Source organism: Balearica regulorum, chromosome W (genome assembly GCF_011004875.1).
Source record: "Balearica regulorum gibbericeps isolate bBalReg1 chromosome W, bBalReg1.pri, whole genome shotgun sequence".
NCBI classification, from domain to species: Eukaryota; Metazoa; Chordata; class Aves; order Gruiformes; family Gruidae; genus Balearica; species Balearica regulorum.
In genome coordinates, this window is record NC_046219.1 from 4,299,821 (window position 1) to 4,319,644 (window position 19,824).

Here is a 19,824-nt window from a genome sequence, read left to right on the forward strand (position 1 = left end):
CTCCTTCCCTCTTTCCTTGCTACACAATTCAAAGGTTTTTTAGCATGGCAGAGGGAATTCCCCTCTCCTTGCCAGCCAAGGCCACACTTTTAGCATCACTATAGGGATCCTATGGTTGGTTATTTGACATTTGAATGCCACTACCCATTTTCAGCCTTTTTCAGGATTTTCCTATAAGTGGGTATTGGAGTTGTAAAGGTGCAGTGCAAGGAAAAGAAGACAAAAAAAGCACTGGCAAGGAGCACAGAATTATCAGTGCAGCATTTGAAGCTCAACTCTGATGTTCTTGAGAAGCAAATCTTTATTTAATACAATTCCAAAAATGCTACTGTCAGGAGCAAAGCTGTGCTTCCCAAACTGGGACGCGGAGCGGTTCACTCAGGAATGAAGGAGACGCTCTCCTGCTATCGAAGAAGCTGCCTTCCTGCCCAAGGTCTGCAGCAATGCTCCTCCTTGGTTGTCTCTCCATTGCCCGTTAGTGTTTTGAATGACAAAGTTTAATGCATTTTGTGAGCAGCTGTTTGCAGAGTTGTGTAAATAAATAAGTAGACCCATTAATAATGGAGAAGGACATTTTCTTCACAAATATTTCAGTGCACCACAGAGCTCCGCAGCCAGTGTTTGATTGCAGCTGCTCTGTCGCTCCCTCCCTGCTCCCACTTACAGCTTCCATATTTCTTTTGTGAAAGCTGAAAATTCAGCAGTCAGTATCATTTTGAAGAGATCATTAAAATTCCCTCCTTTTCCTTCCTTCCTTCCTCTTGTCCTCGATCTCCCTTCCCCAAAATTTTCAAGTCCAGAGACTTCAGCTCTGAAAATTATGCATCAGACCTGGCTGCTCCTGCCGCTTCCTCAGGATATATTCCAGGAGCGGGGACATCTCCACGTGCCACTTGTCCCTGCAGACATGGGCATTTTCTGGTCTCACTGGGAGATGCTGCATGTGAGTGAGCTCCCGAGGCAGCTCTGCCAGCCGCCTCCCCTTGCTGAGCCGTGGTTTGCACCACGGAAGAGTCTCCAAGGTTTTTGGGTGGAAGCAAACTGGATGATGCCTTTCCAGGGCAGAGCTAAGGCTCTGCCAGTCCAGGGCACTGGACCTGAACTAGCCCCAGATAAAGCAGAGCAGCAGAAGCAAACCCCAGTGCAGATGGCAGGGTCCTGGTCCTGCAGGAGTTGCACCAGACCAGAGCAATGCACCACCTCATATCAAACTGGGTGTAGCTGGAGCCCTAGGGAAATCCTTTTGGACTCTTAAGTCAATCTCTCTTTTCCTGTATTCGCTCCTCATGTCAAACAGCAAAACAAGACTGGCTTGTCCAGGTCCTTCTCTGGCCGTTCCCATCAGATCACCCAAGCACTCATCTTTATCCTGGCTTTCCAAACTGTGCTTGACCCCTGTCTCAGCCCCAGCTTGGTTTTCGTGCTGTTTGTGGACCCCAGGGGTAGAAGCTACATTGGCTGACACCAGCCATCCACTGCCTAGGTGGCCAAGCTGGTCCTTAAAGCTCCCATCATGGTCAAGGCAGCTCCAGCATGTGATTCATCTGGCCACTGTTAGCTGTTTGCCTTCAGATGAGATTGATTGTGCCTTAGAAATATTTATTTTTCTACTACTGCTCATAAAGAGCATCTGGAGAACAAGCTGAAGTGCCCATGCTGGTGTTGCACGTGGTTACAGGTGAGATCAGTCCTGTCCTGACTGCCTGGGCGAGATGCCCCAGAGCATCCATATGGGAACTGACTTTGCAGGTTGGTTCCCGAGAGTCCACAGCAGGTTAGAGATCAGGAGATGGGATTTGGCAGATCACGGACTGGGCTCAGCTGGACAAGTGCTGCAAGCATCCCTGCTTTTCTGCTTTCCAGCCCCGTGTGATTGCTTAATAAGCCCCCAGATGATGGCAGGATACTTAGTTAATGGGTGGGGATCAAAACTGGAGCTCAAAATACATATTCCTTTTGGGTTGCTTTAAAAATAGTCTGTAGAGTTGTTATGGGAAGGTCTTGGCCCAGTGCCCCATTTTACTGGCCTACTCCTATACCAGTAAGTAAAGAAGAACTGGGATGGGAGCCCAGCAGTGGGGCAGGGTGCCCATGGTGTCCCATGCCATGTACCATCTTTCATCTGCTGGTGTCCAAAAAGGAGGAGAATAAAAACCCAATCACTCAGAATAGCTGAAACTGGCAAACACTTGCATGACAGCAGGGGTTCATCGTTGCTTTTGATTTTTCTCCTCTTTGCTTGGGAGAAGGAGTTTGTCCCTGGCCAGATGCAGCCACGCTCTGCGGCTGCAGGACGAGACTTTCGGGGAGTCCTGGGTTACACCCCATGGGAAATAACAGCGATGTAGTTCCCAGAAAGTTGCAAACGTGCATTAATTGCCTTACACTGGATAAATTGTTTTTTGAGTATGCGTCAGCAGCACAATTTAAATTGAGTGCTTAGCATAAGTCAATATAATTAACTCAGTACTCTATCTGGAGTGCTTAAGTAACGCAGTTAAATTAAGGTGATTGGTTATTAGGAATAGATGTCACTCACTGCTTTCATTCTGCTACTCAAGTTAATGAGCACCCAGCAGAGTGGGACCCCCAGCCCCCCTCCCTGCAGCCCCTTCTCTGGGCGATGTGGTGGCAGGAGCAGCTTTGGGTTTGGCAGAGGCCCGGGAGGGCACAAGAAATTTGGCTAACCCAAAGCTCGCAGGAGCATAGCATGTCTCCAACAGCTAAAATCTGGTTCGCAGACCTTTAGAGCTCCCCATCACGAGCAGCATGGAAAACAATGAAGACCATCCGTAACTGAGCAGCTGCAGCTCCCTCCAGTGACTTTTCCACCCTCTGCTGCCAAAGCATATCTGAAAGCATTGCCAGTGGAAGCAAGAGAAAATAGAAGAAAAAGAAAAGCTGCCTGTCCTCGCAGATATCCGTGGGGTTCACCAGTGGGGCCATGCCCGTGAATGAGCGCTGGGAGGTGGCGTAGTGGCTTTTCCCATGGGATCCATGCTTGCTCCCAGAGAAGTCACTAGCAGGGCTTGGGTGCTCACCCGGGACTTGGTTGCAAGCCCAGGGAGGGTTCCCTTTTCCAAGACACAATGCAGAGCTCCTTGTTCTCTCCTCAGGTAACGACAGCATGTTGCATTCATTCTGTATGTAGTTCATGTTTTTCTTTTCAGGGATTAATGCCTCCAGAAAGTCCCTAGGAATTACATAGAGGATAATGGTGGGGAATTGGGTTCTTAAGAGCTATAATTCAATGCTTCCAGCATTGCATTAGCAGCTTCTTTCTGTGACTAAACACAATGCCTTTCAGCTGCCAGGTACCTTCAGTGAACAGTGACTGGAGCTGCACTGAGAGGAGAACAGCCGCAACACCTTTGTGACTCTTAATACCCTGTAATTTTTATCACAGTTTGGGAGTTAGCCTGACTAACAAGGTGTTTGTTTCCTGATAGTCATCTTTAGTTTCTCCTGGAGCCATGCTGTGAATCTCTAAATGACCTAAAATTAGTTTTTCTATAGGAAAGTGAATTCATTTGCCCAGGATTGATATTAGGAGGGTGTCCCTCTGTCTTTTTTACTTTTCCTATTGCTCTATCTTCTTCTGAGGCTTTGTTCTGAGCGGATGTGTGGTGTGATGGTGACCAGCCATGCTAATGTCAGTGTTGGTTTGTGGTTGTCCTGGCTCGGAGCTCTGCCATTCAGGGTGAAAGTGGCCATGACTGCATTGAACCAAACCTTGTTGGAGTGATGAGGCCATGATGGATGGAGACCCTTTCCCCCAACCTTGACGTTTGGACCTACCCTTGCCCAGGAGAGGATGTGTTTGGGGTTAGTTCCAGCGATGTGAGTCTGGAAATCTCCTGCACACCCACAAGGAGCTCTGGGCTGGGAAGGGCAGCCCCTGCGAGGTGCCAGGGACCTCCAAAGGGATGGGGTTGCTTGAGGGCTTGATGCCAGCAATGGTCTCCAGCATCCCCTACAAGTTGACCTCTCCACCATCCCTGCAGACTGATCAGAAGTGCTGTGTCATAAATGAGATTCATTCCTCTTGCTGCGGATCAGCCAAGTGCTGCTTGCCAGTGAAGCAATGAAATCTATGACTTGGACAGCAGGGACTTGATAGCCCAAAAATCCCCATTGGTTTGTCTGCCCCAGCCAGCTTGCTGACTTAATGGATAGTCTTGCCTCTAATGACAGAATATTTATAACCGACATTTCTGGCAGACAGAAAATCAATAGTGCGATTTGGTATTTCTGCCAGGCTGCTTCACTGTACACATAGGAAGCTGGAAATCAGCTGTGGAGCTCCAGGTCACACCCAATAGTGTGCTAAAGAATGGGATTAATGTTCATTAATGAGGTGGTTGGCTCTGCTCCGCTGGCACTGCTGCTTCTCTCCTCTCACTGACTGGTAGCCAGTCCTGAGCAGGGGCTTAGGGATGCATGGGTAAATAGATCCTGAAGGAAAAGCATTAAAAACGTATGATTGCTCATAGCAGTTGTGGGGATCATCACCATCAGAGCCTTGACTTGATGCCCAGCAGCCAGTGGGAGCCGGTCAGAAAATGCCTTTCCCATCGGGAAAGCACAGTCGGGCGCTTGCATTCATTTAAAAATGAAGCTTTGGGACCCCTGGAGCTGGGTTCACGATCTTCTTGTTATTGGGGTTGTGGCAGCAATTTTGTCGTTGCTGCACAGAGAGGCTTTGCTTCTCCATGTAGCACAGCACGTGGCAGGGACACATGGTGTTGGCATCGGGCACTGCCCTGCCTGGCCGCAGCCATGTGAGCTGGGATGCTTCATTTGGGATTATGAATGAGCCCAGCCATAGTATTGCTTAAAGAGGGTTGTCAGTTCTGAGGCCATTAGAGCCAATATCTGACTCCTTCCATCATGCAGGATGGACCCCACCAATGGATAATAGCTCCCATGCCCCATAATTTCAGTCGGGTATGGTTTCTGCTTCATAGCCATTTTAAATAGATGGCCAGGTTAGTCGAAAAGCTGCACAGATAGCCTCAGGGTGATTACACCAGGAGGGCAAATTGTTTAGGTTAACTCTTTCGCCCTGAAAAAGAGGTGACCCGACTGGGAGTCCCACCACGTTTTCCTTGGAGCAAAGAGTGGTGGCTAATGTGGGGATGCATCAGCATGGATGGGCTGGTGGGAGACGCGGTGCTGCAGTGACATGGCTCATTTTAGAGGGGTGGCCAATAATACCAGCTCCTTCCCCCTCAATTTAACTTCTGGGTCTCATCTCACTGCCTGTTTTCTGCCCATTTAGGGGGTCACGAGCTGGAACAGATGCAGCTTATTCTGGAGACAATCCCTGTTATCCACGAGGAAGACAAAGAGGAGCTGCTCAAAGTGATGCCAACGTTCATCAACAGCACGTGGGAAGTCAGGAAGCCACTGCACAAGCTGCTCCCCAAAGTGGACAGTGAAGGTACCGTAGTGCCCGCTGGCTTCGGCAATGTCCTTCTCCTGGGACTTCCCCCAGCTGCCATGTTTTCAGACCTATTTCCCCAGGGGGTCACAGGAATCATCCTCTAAGGCCAAGTGCACCAATGCTGGTGAACGGGATTCGGATATCTGAGGGTCTGCAGTGCATGGTCCCACCTGGAGCTCACGCATCTCCACCGCTGCCCCCCCCAGGTCCTGCTCGCTGTCCCAGCAGGGAAGGCGTGGGCTGCAGGACAGCACTCATGATGCAGTAGCTTTCTTGCAGGTAGCTCATACAGAAATAAGGATGAAATAGTCTCCCAAGACTAGTCCAAGACACTTTCAAGGTGCATCCCTGCCTTCCTGTGCCTCTTCTTGAGCTGTAAGTGAGGGTTCAGCCCAGAGGTTTTTTTTACACCCTGTTCATTTTCTTGCTGTGCTTTTTTCATTAACACAATTGTAGAGTACAAGAAAATAAATGCTTTTACTTCACAAATATCTGAACTCCGTGAGATGGTTGCTACAGGCAGAAACGTTGTCCAAGTGCTTCGAGGCTTGGACATCACTTGTGTTGGGCTGTTGCAGCCTGCAATGCTCGAATACCATTTCAGCCACTTCCCTCCTTCAGCTAAAGCTTAAAAAAAAAAATCAGTAGTATGTTGTTGCAAAGGGGCTGCAAACCACAGGCTTTTGGACCTGAACTTTTGCCTGGAGCAGCTTTGTAGGGGTTGAGAGCTTGCAGAGTGGCAGCCAGAGTTGAGCCGTGTGAGCCAGGGCACATCAGCTCTTCTGAGCTCCTTCCAAGGTTTAAACTAGGCTGGTGGACCTGGCCACCTGCTTTTGGGAAGACGTCAAGACCAAGCCCGGCTTATGTTCACTGGCATAACTCTTCATTATAAGACGTCCACTATATGGGCTTGGCAATGCGATATCCATCGACCTGGGTTACACAGGGACCGCGTCAGCCTCCGGCAAGCAGGAATGGATTTATTCCCTGTCGTTACTGCGGGAAGAAAGGTCACCTGCGCCCCTTACATAATTCATCAACATTTTCCTGCCTCTCTGACCTGTAATATATCATAATATATAACTCCTAATATATTGTTCCACGATGCTTCTTGCCCACAGTCAGTGACCTTATGAAGCTATTGATTCCTTCCTACTTAATTAGTCCAAGCAATGAAGTAATCTTGTGGGAAACAATTGGATATTGGTTAATGTTTAAGTACTGAGGCAATAGGCATGGCTCACCCTTTCTGCTGAGTGATTTTGCCCCTAAAGAAATGGTCCCATTCACACAATTAAGTCTTTAATGGGGATATTTCTGAAGGTACAATGCAAAAGATGCAACTGAAGAAAGACGTATTCCTATTTGTATTATCTGAACTCTAAGGGACTCTTCCATGCACCAAGAATCAACTAAATAAGCAACATCTTTCATGACAGGATTTGATCTTTTCACATAACCTCAGTAAAAGGAATCATCAAAAAAATCACAACAAACCCTCTATGTTTAGACTTAATTCTAGTCACTTTAGTTGCACTTCATTTCCTCCTCCATCATCATAAAAAGAGTTCATGCTCCCACGGTCTTTCTAAAATAATTTTAGGCACTTGGGACAAAATAATTTCATAGTGTTGGTCATGCCGAAGACTTTTAAAAATTGCACTTTAAATCTAATCCTGCTTCAGTTGCACATAAAGATGTGAAATCAGTTGTCTGAAATGCAATGTGCTTGTTGAATGGATCTGAGAGCGTGGAATCAAATCCCAACACCGCCCAAAGGTCTTTTTGGGATAAGAGCTTACAGTTCTGGCCCGGGATCGCAGCACCGGGTATAACATGTATATGGTGTCCTGTGGAGGTGTGATGCTCTCACTGTCATTTCTCCTGCCTTGCTAAAGTGATGCCTGCAGGCTGCAGGATTGCTCCACTGCAAGCACACAGCCTCCCATGGGGGTAAGATGGATGCAGCAAGGACATAAGTGCCCATTTTAGATGCACACGGGATGTGACCTTTAATTCCTTCCTTACTTCAAGGGGATTTGTTATGGGGGATTCACGAGGCTCATCCTGGAAAGGAAGCTGGTATTGCTTTTGAGGAATTAGTGAGCTTGTTTCTCTCTGCTTCACAGCTATTGATTTTCTGGAGAAAATACTGACATTTAACCCTATGGATCGATTAACGGCTGAGATGGGTCTGCAGCATCCTTACATGAGTCTGTATTCCTGCCCCGAGGATGAACCAGTGTCTCAGCATCCGTTCCGGATTGAGGATGAGATTGATGATATTTTACTGATGGAAGCCAACCAGAGCCAGTTGTCTAACTGGGACAGGTACGGTACCCAGGGCTGGGCCAGAGACCAGATACTGGCTTAAATTCTTTAGGAAGAACTTGATGGGTGAGTCTCTGACCTGTTCTTGATTGGGTTCCGCCACACGTGCTCCAGACCAATGAAGAACATCCGCTTTTCCTTCTTTGTGCCATATTGTAATTCTAACCCAAGCTGGCACCTTGTTGAAGCCAACAAGAGGTTTGTTATTGATTTCCGTAGGGAGTAGATGTTGAGTCTGCACGTTCCAGTTACTGAGTATTTTTCCGCTCTTGGTTTTATTAACAACCTACATTGTTTTCATTTGAGTTACATCTGTAAATGACGCTACGGTTCTTCCCTCTGTCCTCTGTCCCTATAATACCAGTTATAAAACAATGTAATTTTTGTACCTTTTGAGAACTGGGCCTGATTTGGAGCTCTATATTTATCACTTTTCAAGATGCATAACCCCCAGAGTGTTAAAGAAAAATTCTACCAGACGTGAGTTACCCTAGGTTTGCTTTATTGCAGCGCTGGATGCACGGGGGAAATAGCTCCACCAAACGTGCATGCCAGGTGATCACCAACACACAGGTTATATAGAATCAAAACATACATATTCATTATTTTTCTGAGAAAAGGCAGTCCTATGATAATCATTTCTTGGAATCCATTTCCATATTCTCCTCCCCGTCACGCATGCTCAGTGATTTGAGTCGGTGGTCCTCAGGGGTCTCTGGTGGTCGTCAGTTGTCTCGCACCCGTGTTCGCTGGATGACCCTCTTCTTGCAGGCATGCGCAGTATCCTTGCTGTGGATACACTTGTCCATTACAACTTACTTCATAAGATTAATATTCCCGGGCCTATTGTCCAGTTGGGTAGGGACTGTACAAGGAACGTAGCAGCATTGTACATTGCCATGGTCAGTTAGCTTCATTACCTATTACCTTGATTAGAAACCCCTTTCCCACGATTATAGTCTTTAAAACAGTTCTAGGCCTTAAGCAGCTTTCTAGTTAATATAAGTTTTCTTATAGCTAAGCTTCTATATTTTTACACAGACGCTACAGCTATGGAGTCTTTTTAAAAAATCTTTAGTTGTGTTGACTTTTAAATGGTTTGTTGAAACTTGTACAGGAAGTTTAGAGCAGATCAAAGCCTTGAGCTGAGGTGTCTCATGTCCTAGATGATTACCCCAGTTACTAGGCCAGTCCCAGTACCGGAACAGGTAGGCAAAAAAAGCAGCTAAGAAGTAAGAAGGTTCACTTTCCTATAGAGCTTCTTCCAGCTGAGCTGGCTGAGGATGTCTGCAGCATTGTTCCTCTCTGCATAGCAATTAAATTTCCTCACCTTCTTAATCCACTATATTTCACCAGCATTGAAAAAATAATCTAAAGAAATCCCTTGCCCTCGCTATTATTAATCTCTTTGCCTGAGTGAACAAATGTCAGGGGGGAGGCTGGGGGGAACAACCAGGTAAATTACGTAGAGAGGAAAGCTGGAAGCTTTTCTCAGGATATCTACCTTCAGTGTATCCCCACAGCTCTGGGATCTGTGCCAGTTATAGTCCCCAAAGCAGCAAATCAGTTGCTGAAGATCACCTTGTCACCCTTTTAGCTCTTGGCTTTCTTGGCATGACACAAGAAGCTGGGACCTAGACTGTTGGTCCTGCCACCCATTTGGGGACATCTGCTATTGGGCCATAAATTTTGCAACACAAGCTGAGCGTTTTAGAAACAGGAAATGATTTTGCCTGTGTTTTGTAGGACACCTTGTGTTGGGTTTGCGTGGCAAGTTTTTGGTAGCGGCGGGGGGCTACAGGGGTGGCTTCTGTGAGAAGCTGCTAGAAGCTTCCCCTGTGTCTGATAGAGCCAATGCCAGCCGGCTCCAAGATAGACCCGCCCCTGGCCAAGGCCAAGCCAATCAGTGCCTCTGTGATAAGAAAGAAAAAAAACAGCTAGAGAGAGCTTTTGCAGCCGGAGAGAGGAGTGAGAAGATGTAAGAAACTCTGCAGACACCAAGGTCAGTGAAGAAGGAGGGGGAGGAGGTGCTCCAGGCGCCGGAGAGAGATTCCCCTGCAGCCCGTGATGAAGACCATGGTGAAGCAGGCTGTCCCCCTGCAGCCCAAGGAGGAAGGATGAGGGGGTGTAGAGATTCCACCTGCAGCCTGTGGAGGACCCCACGCTGGAGCAGGTGGAGGCACCTGAAGGAGGCTGTGGCCCCGTGGGAAGCCCACGCTGGAGCAAGCTCCTGGCAGGACCTGTGGATCTGTGGAGAGAGGAACCCACGCCAGAGCAGGTTTGCTGGCAGGACTTGTGACCCCGTGGGGGACGCCACACTGGAGCAGTTTGCTCCTGAAGGTCTGCACCCCGTGGGAGAGACCCACACTGGAGCAGTTTGTGAAGGACTGTCTCCCGTGAGAGGGACTCCATGCTGGAGCAGGGGAACGATGAGAGGAGTCCTCCCCCTGAGGAGGAAGAAGCAGCAGAAACAACATGTGATGAACTGACCGTAACCCCCACTCCCCGTCCCCCTGTGCCGCTGAGGGGGGCGGAGGTTGAAGCCGGGAGTGAAGTTGAGCCTGGGAAGATGGGAGGGGTGGGGGGAGGTGTTTTAAGATTTGGTTTTATTTCTCATTCCTCTATTCTGTTTTGCTTAGTAATAAATTAGATAAATTTCCTCTCTCAGTTCGGTCTGTTTTGCTCGTGACGATAATTAGTGAGTGATCTCTCCCTGTCCTTATCTCGACCCATAAGCTTTTCGTTGTACTTTTTCTCCCCTGTCTAGTGAACAAGGGGAGTGATAGAGCAGCTCTGGTGGGCACCTGGCCCCCAGCCAGGGTCAACCTACCACACACCTGGACAGCATTTCATTGCCAGGACAGAGAGTCCCAATACCTGGGATAACACATCTTTTAAAGGCAGCTCAGTTAGGAGCCAGGAAATTAGATGTCACTTTGAAAACCATGTCTAAGAATGGGTGTTGTCAGGTAATTGCATCAAGGGAGTTTGACTGGCTTGAGAAGTTATCACTTAGCAAGGTGACCCTTCAGGGATGCTCTTGGTCCATGACATCAGAGTAAACTGGTGATGTCCGATCTCAGTGGGGATTTAAGCTCGTCTTTTTTACTTTTATGGCCACAAACAAGGAGTGCTCACACTGCGGGTGCTTGTCTCTGGGCTGAGGGAGAGTTTGATTATTAATATTGTTAATCATGTTTTAATCCCAAGCAGAGAGAAGATGATGATCAGCTAAATGAAGGAGCCAGTAGGTTTGGTTGTTGGGCTTTTATTCCACTACTGGTCCTGCCCATGCAGCCTGGGCAAGCCTCAGACTCCTCCTAAATTACTCAGCCCTCCCTGCCTTTTTTTAACACACAAGAAAAAGGTCTCTAATATTAATAAGAACTTAAAGATCTGTAGTTAAGCGACATATTAGCAAGAAAAAGGTAAAAATAGCAGCAGCAGCATGCATATCTGTTTGAGCACTGTTGTTTCTAACAAAGCCATCATCTGTGTGTCTAACAGCAGCTTGTCTTTTGCAGGTATCACATAAGCATCTCCTCTGATTTGGAATGGAGACACGATAAATACCACGACATGGATGAGGTTCAGCGGGACCCCCGGGCAGGGTCTGAATCTGTCGCTGAAGCAGCACAAGTTGATCCACGGAAATACTCACAAAGCAGCTCGGAGAGGTTCTTGGAGCTCTCCCACTCATCCATGGACCGAGTGTTTGATGCCGATTGTGGGAAATCATGTGATTACAAAGTAGGGTCACCTTCCTACTTGGACAAATTGCTGTGGAGAGACAATAAGCCCCATCATTACTCAGATCCCAAGCTAATTTTAGATTTATCCCACTGGAAAAGAGCAACCATAGTGCCTGCAGCTGACCTATCGCTGGAAGAAGAACCATCCAACCTCTTTCTGGAGATTGCTCAGTGGGTGAAGAGCACGCAGGTGGGTCTCGAGTGTCCCAGTCCTCTTCCAGAGATGCAGGAATGGAGCCTGCCATCTTCTCCTCACCATCTCCACAAAGAACCCACAGAAGTGAACAGTGAAACAGATCCTGAGTTTGACTTGGACGTCTTCATCTCCAGGGCACTGAAACTTTGCACAAAGCCTGAGGATCTTCCAGACAACAAGCTCAATGACAACAATGGGGCCTGCATATCTGAGCACCCCGGTGAGATCGTACAAACAGAGGTGTACCAGAAAGACCAATGATGAGGAACCCACACCCGGGAAACCCCGCTGTATCTCCCTGTTCCCCTCTGATGATGTGGCCATTGCCTGGGGCTGAGTAGCTTCCGTCTGTCATTGAGCATCCGTTTTTTACACTATACCGAATGCCTTTTTCTGAAAAGGCAAGCACAAACCACATGCCCCTTTTGATGCCTTAGAAATACTGTTAAGGGAATCAAGAGGTGTGAATGAAATACTGACTTTCTTATACTGCCTTAACATTCTTGTCTTGCAATCTCTGGGACCTGTTTGAAACTTAAATGTACGAGGGAAAGATGCCAGTACATGCTAAGTTTACAAACAGAAGTCAAATCAACTTCTTTTCCTTTCTTTTTCTATAGCATCTTAAAATAACAAGTACAAAATCAGCATTTTCATTATGGTCAGATACCCTCCTGGTTTGACAGGTTCCCAAAACGTGAAACTCTGAGCTCCTCTGAGACATCCATGTGAGTATGGAGAGTAGTGATGCCAGGCAGTGTCCGTGGTCAGCCATCAGTCAGCAGAGAATGGAACTAAAAGTAGAGTTTGGCCATCAGACAGAAAATAACTCTTCGAGAATGTTAACGAGGAAGGAATTTGACCTACAAAATATGGGCCACTTGGAATTTTATTTTATTTTTTCTGATTGGAAGACAAAATTTTTGCTACACGCATTATCCTTATTTGGTTTCTCACATATAAATTCTCCCTTCTGTTGTAGGGGGTAGATCTGAGCTCTCTGAGTACTTAGGAGGCCCCATACAATGCATTTCAATGTAACAACCTGGTGCTGCGAGTTCTGTCTCAGGCAGATGCCCAGCAGACCAGCAAATTCTGGTGGTAAGGGCTGGACAGGTGTGTTAGTTTTGCGTGGCAAGGTTTTGGTAGCGGGGGGGCTACAGGGGTGGCTTCTGTGAGAAGCTGCTAGAAGCTTCCCCTGTGTCTGATAGAGCCAATGCCAGCCGGCTCCAAGACGGACCCGCCGCTGGCCAAGGCCAAGCCAATCAGTGCCTCTGTGATAACATATTTAAGAAGGAAAAAAACAGTTAGAGAGAGCTTTTGCAGCCGGAGAGAGGAGTGAGAAGATGTAAGAAACTCTGCAGACACCAAGGTCAGTGCAGAAGGAGGGGGAGGAGGTGCTCCAGGTGCCAGAGCAGAGATCCCCCTGCAGCCCGTGGTGAAGACCATGGTGAAGCAGGCTGTCCCCCTGCAGCCCATGGAGGAAGGATGAGGGGGTGTAGAGATCCCCCTGCAGCCCGTGGAGGACCTCACGCTGGAGCAGGTGGAGGCACCTGAAGGAGGCTGTGACCCTGTGGGAAGCCCATGCTGGAGCAAGCTCCTGGCAGGACCTGTGGATCCGTGGAGAGAGGAGCCCACGCCAGAGCAGGTTTGCTGGCAGGACTTGTGACCCCGTGGGGGACGCCACACTGGAGCAGTTTGCTCCTGAAGGTCTGCACCCCGTGGGAGAAACCCACACTGGAGCAGTTTGTGAAGGACTGTCTCCCGTGAGAGGGACTCCATGCTGGAGCAGGGGAACGATGAGAGGAGTCCTCCTCCTGAGGATGAAGAAGCGGCAGAAACAATGTGTGCTGAACTGACTGTAACCCCCATTCCCCGTCCCCCTGTGCCACTGAGGGGGTGTGGAGGTTGAAGCCGGGAGTGAAGTTGAGCCTGGGAAGATGGGAGGGGTGGGGGGAGGTGTTTTAAGATTTGGTTTTATTTCTCATTCCTCTACTCTGTTTTGCTTAGTAATAAATTAGATAAATTCCCTCTCTCAGTTCGGTCTGTTTTGCTTGTGACGATAATTAGTGAGTGATCTCTCCCTGTCCTTATCTCGACCCATAAGCTTTTCGTTGTACTTTTTCTCCCCTGTCTAGTGAACAAGGGGAGTGATAGAGCAGCTCTGGTGGGCACCTGGCCCCCAGCCAGGGTCAACCCACCACAACAGGAGTGGAGAGCTAGAAACAAGGTGTCTCACGGTGCGATGCTGCTTGGCACCACCAGCTACCGAGACTCAACAAGGGCACCCACCATTGCTAATTAAAAAAAGGAATGAAAGTACTACTATTTTACCTTCTAACAAAGATGTTGTGAAGAAAACAACAGTTCCTATGGCATTAAATTCGTAACTGTCCACTTTGCTTCCAGCTTCTTTGGAAGATGCTGGTGTCAGCAGGAAACCGAGCACGGTTTGTAAATTGATGTAAACACAACTGATCTACTGTAACTTCTGTTTTCATCCACACTTCTGAGCACCTTAATAATTAATCAGCTAACCAGAGTTTGTATATGGAAGAAATGTTCTATACTTATATTTTATCAGGCTTGGCAGTTTTTAAAATGGAAAATCTGTAAATAGTGTCATAAAAGCCAATCTCTGCTTCCTTGCCATCATGTTGCAGTGCTCTCCAGCACGGCAGCACTACTTCCATTTGTAAAAGAGAAAATACTGTACTTAGTAATTCCAAGGTCCATATTTAACTATTGTTCCTATATGAATTATTTCTACCCTTTAACAAGCAATCTACAAAATGTTCTGAGATGTGAAGAAAACTCATGTGAGACTCAGATGATAACTAACAAACAGCAGCATTTACTGTATTAACCCTGGTTTCTGTTCTTGGTGGGATCAGGTACAGGTTTAGCTGTAGGAGAGCTTGTGCTAGGCATTGACAAGCTCAAAAACTTGTTCTTATTGTGAAGATCTCTCCTTAGGCTGATTGAAATGCCATTACTCTGACTGATTAGCAGCATAGGCATGAAGGTTGTCAGCTGTGTGGATGGGATGAGGTGGAAGTCCTGGGGCAGGGGTGGAGGAGGCATCTGGAAGGCAAAGCCATTAGGCTCTGGTCTTTGCTTCAAGTGTTTGGACATCCCCCACGGTGGTTTAGAAAGGGGAAACAAGGGAGAAACAGAGGGTTGCTTTCCAGTGTGTTGCAGATTATTGATATCCCTCAACTAAAGCTCAGCACTTTTACTCGTGGTGGGAGAAATTCAGAGGCCAAAGGAATGGCCACCCCTGCAGTGGAACAGATCCAAATCTGGCCCTGGCAGCCCATGACTCACTGCCCATGGTCCTGTTTAGCTTTGCCATGTGCCCAGCAGTGGCCCAACAAAGGCTGGGAACAGGATTGCTGGTGCTTGAGTGAGCGTGTGCCCAGAGAGGAGGAGGCGGCGGCAGCCACAGTTGTGCCCCATCGCTCCCTAGTGCTGCCCTGGGAGGAGAAAATAACACCCAGCTCTGATGGGAGATGCACAAATGCTGCAGCCAGAGGCATCAACTGAAAATTAGATGTTTGGAAGCTGCTGGAATTTAAACCTGAAGATCATATTCTATGATTCTATGATAAAATCAGCAATGCGAGAGCTGACTTTTAAAACTCTCTTCTGACGGATTCAGCAACTGCTTGCTTCCGTTGGGTTAAACATGGAGATGCACTGACACGTGAAATCAGCAGCGATCAAACCACACCAGTGTTTTCCTTGGTGGACATGAGTCACCACATCCTCTGAAACCAGAAGCCATTTCCTGTGGTTTGTTACATTCGGCCTGAATGTCTTCACCAGAGACATACAGGACTATTTATTGTGGCCATGAAAGTAACAGTTTTGCTTTTGAATATTATCTTCTAAGGAGTAGTGGGAGCTTGGAGGCCCACAGTTAAAGTCTAATATTAACTTCACAAGAAGCAAACGGAGCTTATTGCCACTGCTCTGGATTTTCCATCTTGGTTCGTGAGCTGTTATTTAATGTTCCAAAACATTGGTGTCATGTGCTAGGGAAGGGGGAGAACAAGAGGGGTGGCTTTAATTTGTTAACCTGAGTGTGCTCAGCTGATCACAAGCCAGATTTATTTCTCATCTACAACAATAAAATTTAAGCCCTGAGCCTTCCTTGCTTGGTAGCGTGTAATTATTTTGCTTATTATGAGACTTGAAATGTTTATTCCAGTACTTGCGTCTAGGTTTCTTCTGCAAATGATCATGAACACCTGAATTAACGTATGCATCACATGAATATTTGCATTATGGGGTTATTTAGTGTTGGGTGGCTTTTCATCGAGCTTTGCTTTGACTGGTACAGTCCGTCTGAGTGCTCAGGGTCACGGGGAGGGAATTTAGACCTCATCACCAACACAGTGACTTCTGCAAACTGCTGCTTCTTGCAGTTGTTTGAAGAATCATTTCCATGCAAGGTTAACCATCAGGTATTTCAATAAATTTGCATGTGTTATTTATTTGCAAAAGAGAAAAAAGGGAGCATTGCTGTCGTTAATAATATAGATGGTGTGTTGGGCCACTGAGGCCACGTGGCAGTGGGATGGGTGGACGCCCTGGATTGTAGAGATGTGCTGATGTGGGTGTGCTGAGCGGAGGCAGGAGGGATGGAGGCTGCTCGTTGGGATCTCTGAAGCTCAAGAGTGAGCGATGTGGTCCCGTTTGGTGACGTGGAGAGGCACTGCAATAACAACACAGGGGACTTCACTGACAGAAGCAGAGGGACTGCAGATGTCTCCAAGCTAAGGAGGACCTCAAGTTTAGAGGCTGGTGTTTAAGCCAGCGATCAGGTATGTAAGTGCGCTTGTGGGTCCCAGCTGTTGTGGCCAACCGTGTTGGGTTTGCGTGGCAAGGTTTTGGTAGCGGGGGGGGGCTACAGGGGTGGCTTCTGTGAGAAGCTGCTAGAAGCTTCCCCTGTGTCTGATAGAGCCAATCAGCACCTCTGTGATAACATATTTAAGAAGAAAAAAAAAAGTCAGAGAGAGCTTTTGCAGCTGGAGAGAGAGGAGTGAGAAGATGTAAGAAACTCTGCAGACACCAAGGTCAGTGAAGAAGGAGGGGGAGGAGGTGCTCCAGGTGCCAGAGCAGAGATCCCCCTGCAGCCCATGGTGAAGACCATGGTGAAGCAGGCTGTCCCCCTGCAGCCCAAGGAGGAAGGATGAGGGGGTGTAGAGATTCCACCTGCAGCCCGTGGAGGACCCCACGCCTGAGCAGGTGGAGGCACCTGAAGGAGGCTATGGCCCATGGGAAGCCGAGGCTGGAGCAAGCTCCTGGCAGGACCTGTGGACCCGTGGAGAGAGGAGCCCACGCCAGAGCAGGTTTGCTGGCAGGACTTGTGACCCCGTGGGGGACCCCACACTGGAGCAGTTTGCTCCTGAAGGTCTGCACCCCATGGGAGAGACCCACGCTGCAGCAGTTCATCAAGGACTGTCTCCCATGAGAGGGACTCCATGCTGGAGCAGGGGAACGATGAGAGGAGTCCTCCCCCTGAGGATGAAGAAGCAGCAGAAACATCGTGTGATGAACTGACCGTAACCCCCATTCCCCGTCCCCCTGTGCCGCTGAGGGGGGCGGAGGTTGAAGCCGGGAGTGAAGTTGAGCCCAGGAAGATGGGAGGGGTGGGGGGAGGTGTTTTAAGAGTTGATTTTATTTCTCATTCCTCTACTCTGTTTTGCTTAGTAATAAATTAGATGAATTCCTTCTCTAAGTTCAGTCTGTTTTACTCGTGACGATAATTAGTGAGTGATCTCTCCCTGTCCTTATCTCGACCCATAAGCTTTTCGTTGTACTTTTTCTCCCCTGTCTAATGAAGGAGGGGAGTGATAGAGCAGCTCTGGTGGCCCTACTGTGTTCACATTTCCCCCCCGCCATTTCTCCTCTGCTGCAGGTTGACATTTCAGTGCAAGAAGGGCAATGCTGAGTTAGTGAGCAACCTGGGAATGCTGTGCCTCCGGCAGTGAGCGGTGCGGCTCCGGGACCGAGCAGGCAATTCCGGGCTGGCTGCTTCTCTGTGGTTATTGCAGTAACTATTTCAAAATCCTGGGGTATTTCTATTAGTCCCGCTGGCACTTCAGGAGGGAAGTAGAGATCAGTGGAACAGCTTGAACTCAGCCAGGTCCAATTATAAAGGGAGCTTGAGCTCGAGCTCCAGGATGAGTAACCATCTAGCTACGAATGGGGCTGGGTGATGGGACAGGCAGTGTCATCATGTTTCCATGCAGTCACTCTGCTGCTCTTGGAGCAAGAATAGGGTGGGTCGATGTCACGTGGATGGGGTGAAGTAGGTGGTGGAATGACAATTTAAGAAAGAAAAATTCCCTTTAAAAATATATACTGTCTGCCCCCAAATCCTGCTGGCCACTGTTAACTGCTTCAGTGCCAGCAGGAGTGTGCAAGACAGAGCCACAGTAAAAAGCCTCTTGCCCTACACAAGTTTAATGCTGCATCTCCCCACATGAGAAGAAGGACAGTGAAAACACACTCCTGATGGGAGATGGGATGGAGAAGAGAGTTCGTGAGCATACAGAGGTGATGAAATTCCCCTGCCGAGCAATAACGCGTGATAAGGGAAGAAAACGGTTTCAGCCCGAAGTATTTTTTCTCTGTTCTGCAAGGGACCTGTACTCATGAGCGGCTGGGAAGCCACCGGTCATCCAGGTAAGTCCTTCTCTAAAACACTCAATAAAGAAATGCACAGAGGATCCAAGCTGTCCACATACAAATCATCTGCTTTTTCAGCTTGCTGGAGGTGGTTGATACTTGAGTTATTCCATCCCTGAGTGATTAGCCCATCTTTTTAGGAGTTTGATGAGCCTAACCATGTTTGTGGATGGGCAGCATTTGCATCCTACCAAAGAAGACTTGTCAGTCACCAAAGTAATCAGTGCTGGGGAGGAGGAGACCTTCAACTGAGAAGCTCTCCTCAGGCTCAAGAGTCAATTGTTTGGCACAGCCCGGTGTGAGGAAGGCTAGGGAAGGCAAGAGGGATGTGCGGACCCCTGCCATCTGTCCAGTGTAGATAAACAGTCTCCAGGGAGGTCTAGAAACAAGAGACAACCCTCCTGGAAACAGTTAAAATGATTTGGAGGGGCCTTCAGATTTTCCTTGTGTAATCTCATGCAACTGTCAGCTGTGAAAGGAAGGAAGAAAATCTCTCTCTCCAGAGAAGATGGTATATGATGGTTATTCATCACAGATTGAAAAGGCTGTCATGGCAGTAAAACAAGGCCTTACACTTGAGTGCTGAGCCCCCTGTGGTCCCACCAACCAAGATAGCTCATTATTCTCTTCCTACAAAAGGATGCAGAGAAATGATCCTTTCTGGCCAAAATTAGCAGCAAATCTCTCGGACATGGCTGCTGCACATCTCATCCCGCTATCTGCTTCTGGAGCTGCACCCCACCACCTTCCTGAGTGCTGCCAGAGCCAGACAGGCTTTGCCTGGTCTGAGTGAGCTGCTTCATCCTCCCATGGCAGAGGGACAGGCTTGGCTGGGAACAGAGACGGTGCTGGCATGTGGAGTCATGTGTCTGCAGAGAGCTGGCAGTGGCAGTTTATTTCTGTTGTCACCCCTTAATCCTCAGCCGGGCTCGGCCTTTGCTCAGTCTCCAATGAAAAAAAAAAAAAAAGGGAAACCAAAGGAAATGGTGGCAAAAATGTCAGCCTGTGAACTGCTGAGCAACAAACTGAAATATTTAATCACAGAGCCATTTACAGAGGGGCTGAACAGCAGGAGCCTTAGTTTCTTCTTCTGGCTGTGTGACTTCTCTGTCTCCAGAGACACCAACTGACATTTCACACTAACTGAACTGGCTCATTAAAAACCAGACATGGGCAAGACCTGTTTGTCATCTCTCCACTGGGTGAGGGTCTGTTCCCACAGCAGGTACTTTGTTGCTCTAAATGATGTTCCTCAAACTCACAAACACAGCAGTTACCAGTAAATAATAAGTTCTTCCATCCTCTCACCTGCCACTTTGAGCTGTACCCCCAGGAGCTGTGTGGTCTCTCTGTGCTGCTGCATCTTCAGATGAGCATCACTGTGCACATCCTCAGTTTCC

At 48.1% G+C, this 19,824-nt stretch overlaps 1 protein-coding gene and 1 long non-coding RNA gene across 2 annotated transcripts in view; one reads left to right on the top strand and one right to left on the bottom strand.

Moving 5' to 3' along the window:
- LOC142599264 (uncharacterized) overlaps window positions 1-13,585 on the bottom strand; it is a 59,278-nt gene extending 45,693 nt beyond the window's left edge. Inside the window, exon 1 of the long non-coding RNA XR_012832894.1 lies at window positions 13,464-13,585. This is a non-coding gene — a long non-coding RNA (uncharacterized LOC142599264). The remainder of the gene's footprint in view (window positions 1-13,463) is intronic.
- The window catches only part of MAPK4 (mitogen-activated protein kinase 4), a 51,781-nt gene extending 35,901 nt beyond the window's left edge, over window positions 1-15,880 (top strand). Inside the window, exons 4-7 of the mRNA XM_075738992.1 lie at window positions 5,282-5,443; window positions 7,576-7,777; window positions 11,302-12,841; window positions 13,935-15,880. Of these exons, the coding sequence (XP_075595107.1) occupies window positions 5,282-5,443; window positions 7,576-7,777; window positions 11,302-11,986 (1,049 nt within the window). The 3' untranslated portion in view covers window positions 11,987-12,841; window positions 13,935-15,880. The remainder of the gene's footprint in view (window positions 1-5,281; window positions 5,444-7,575; window positions 7,778-11,301; window positions 12,842-13,934) is intronic.
- The last annotated feature ends 3,944 nt before the right edge of the window (window positions 15,881-19,824 follow it).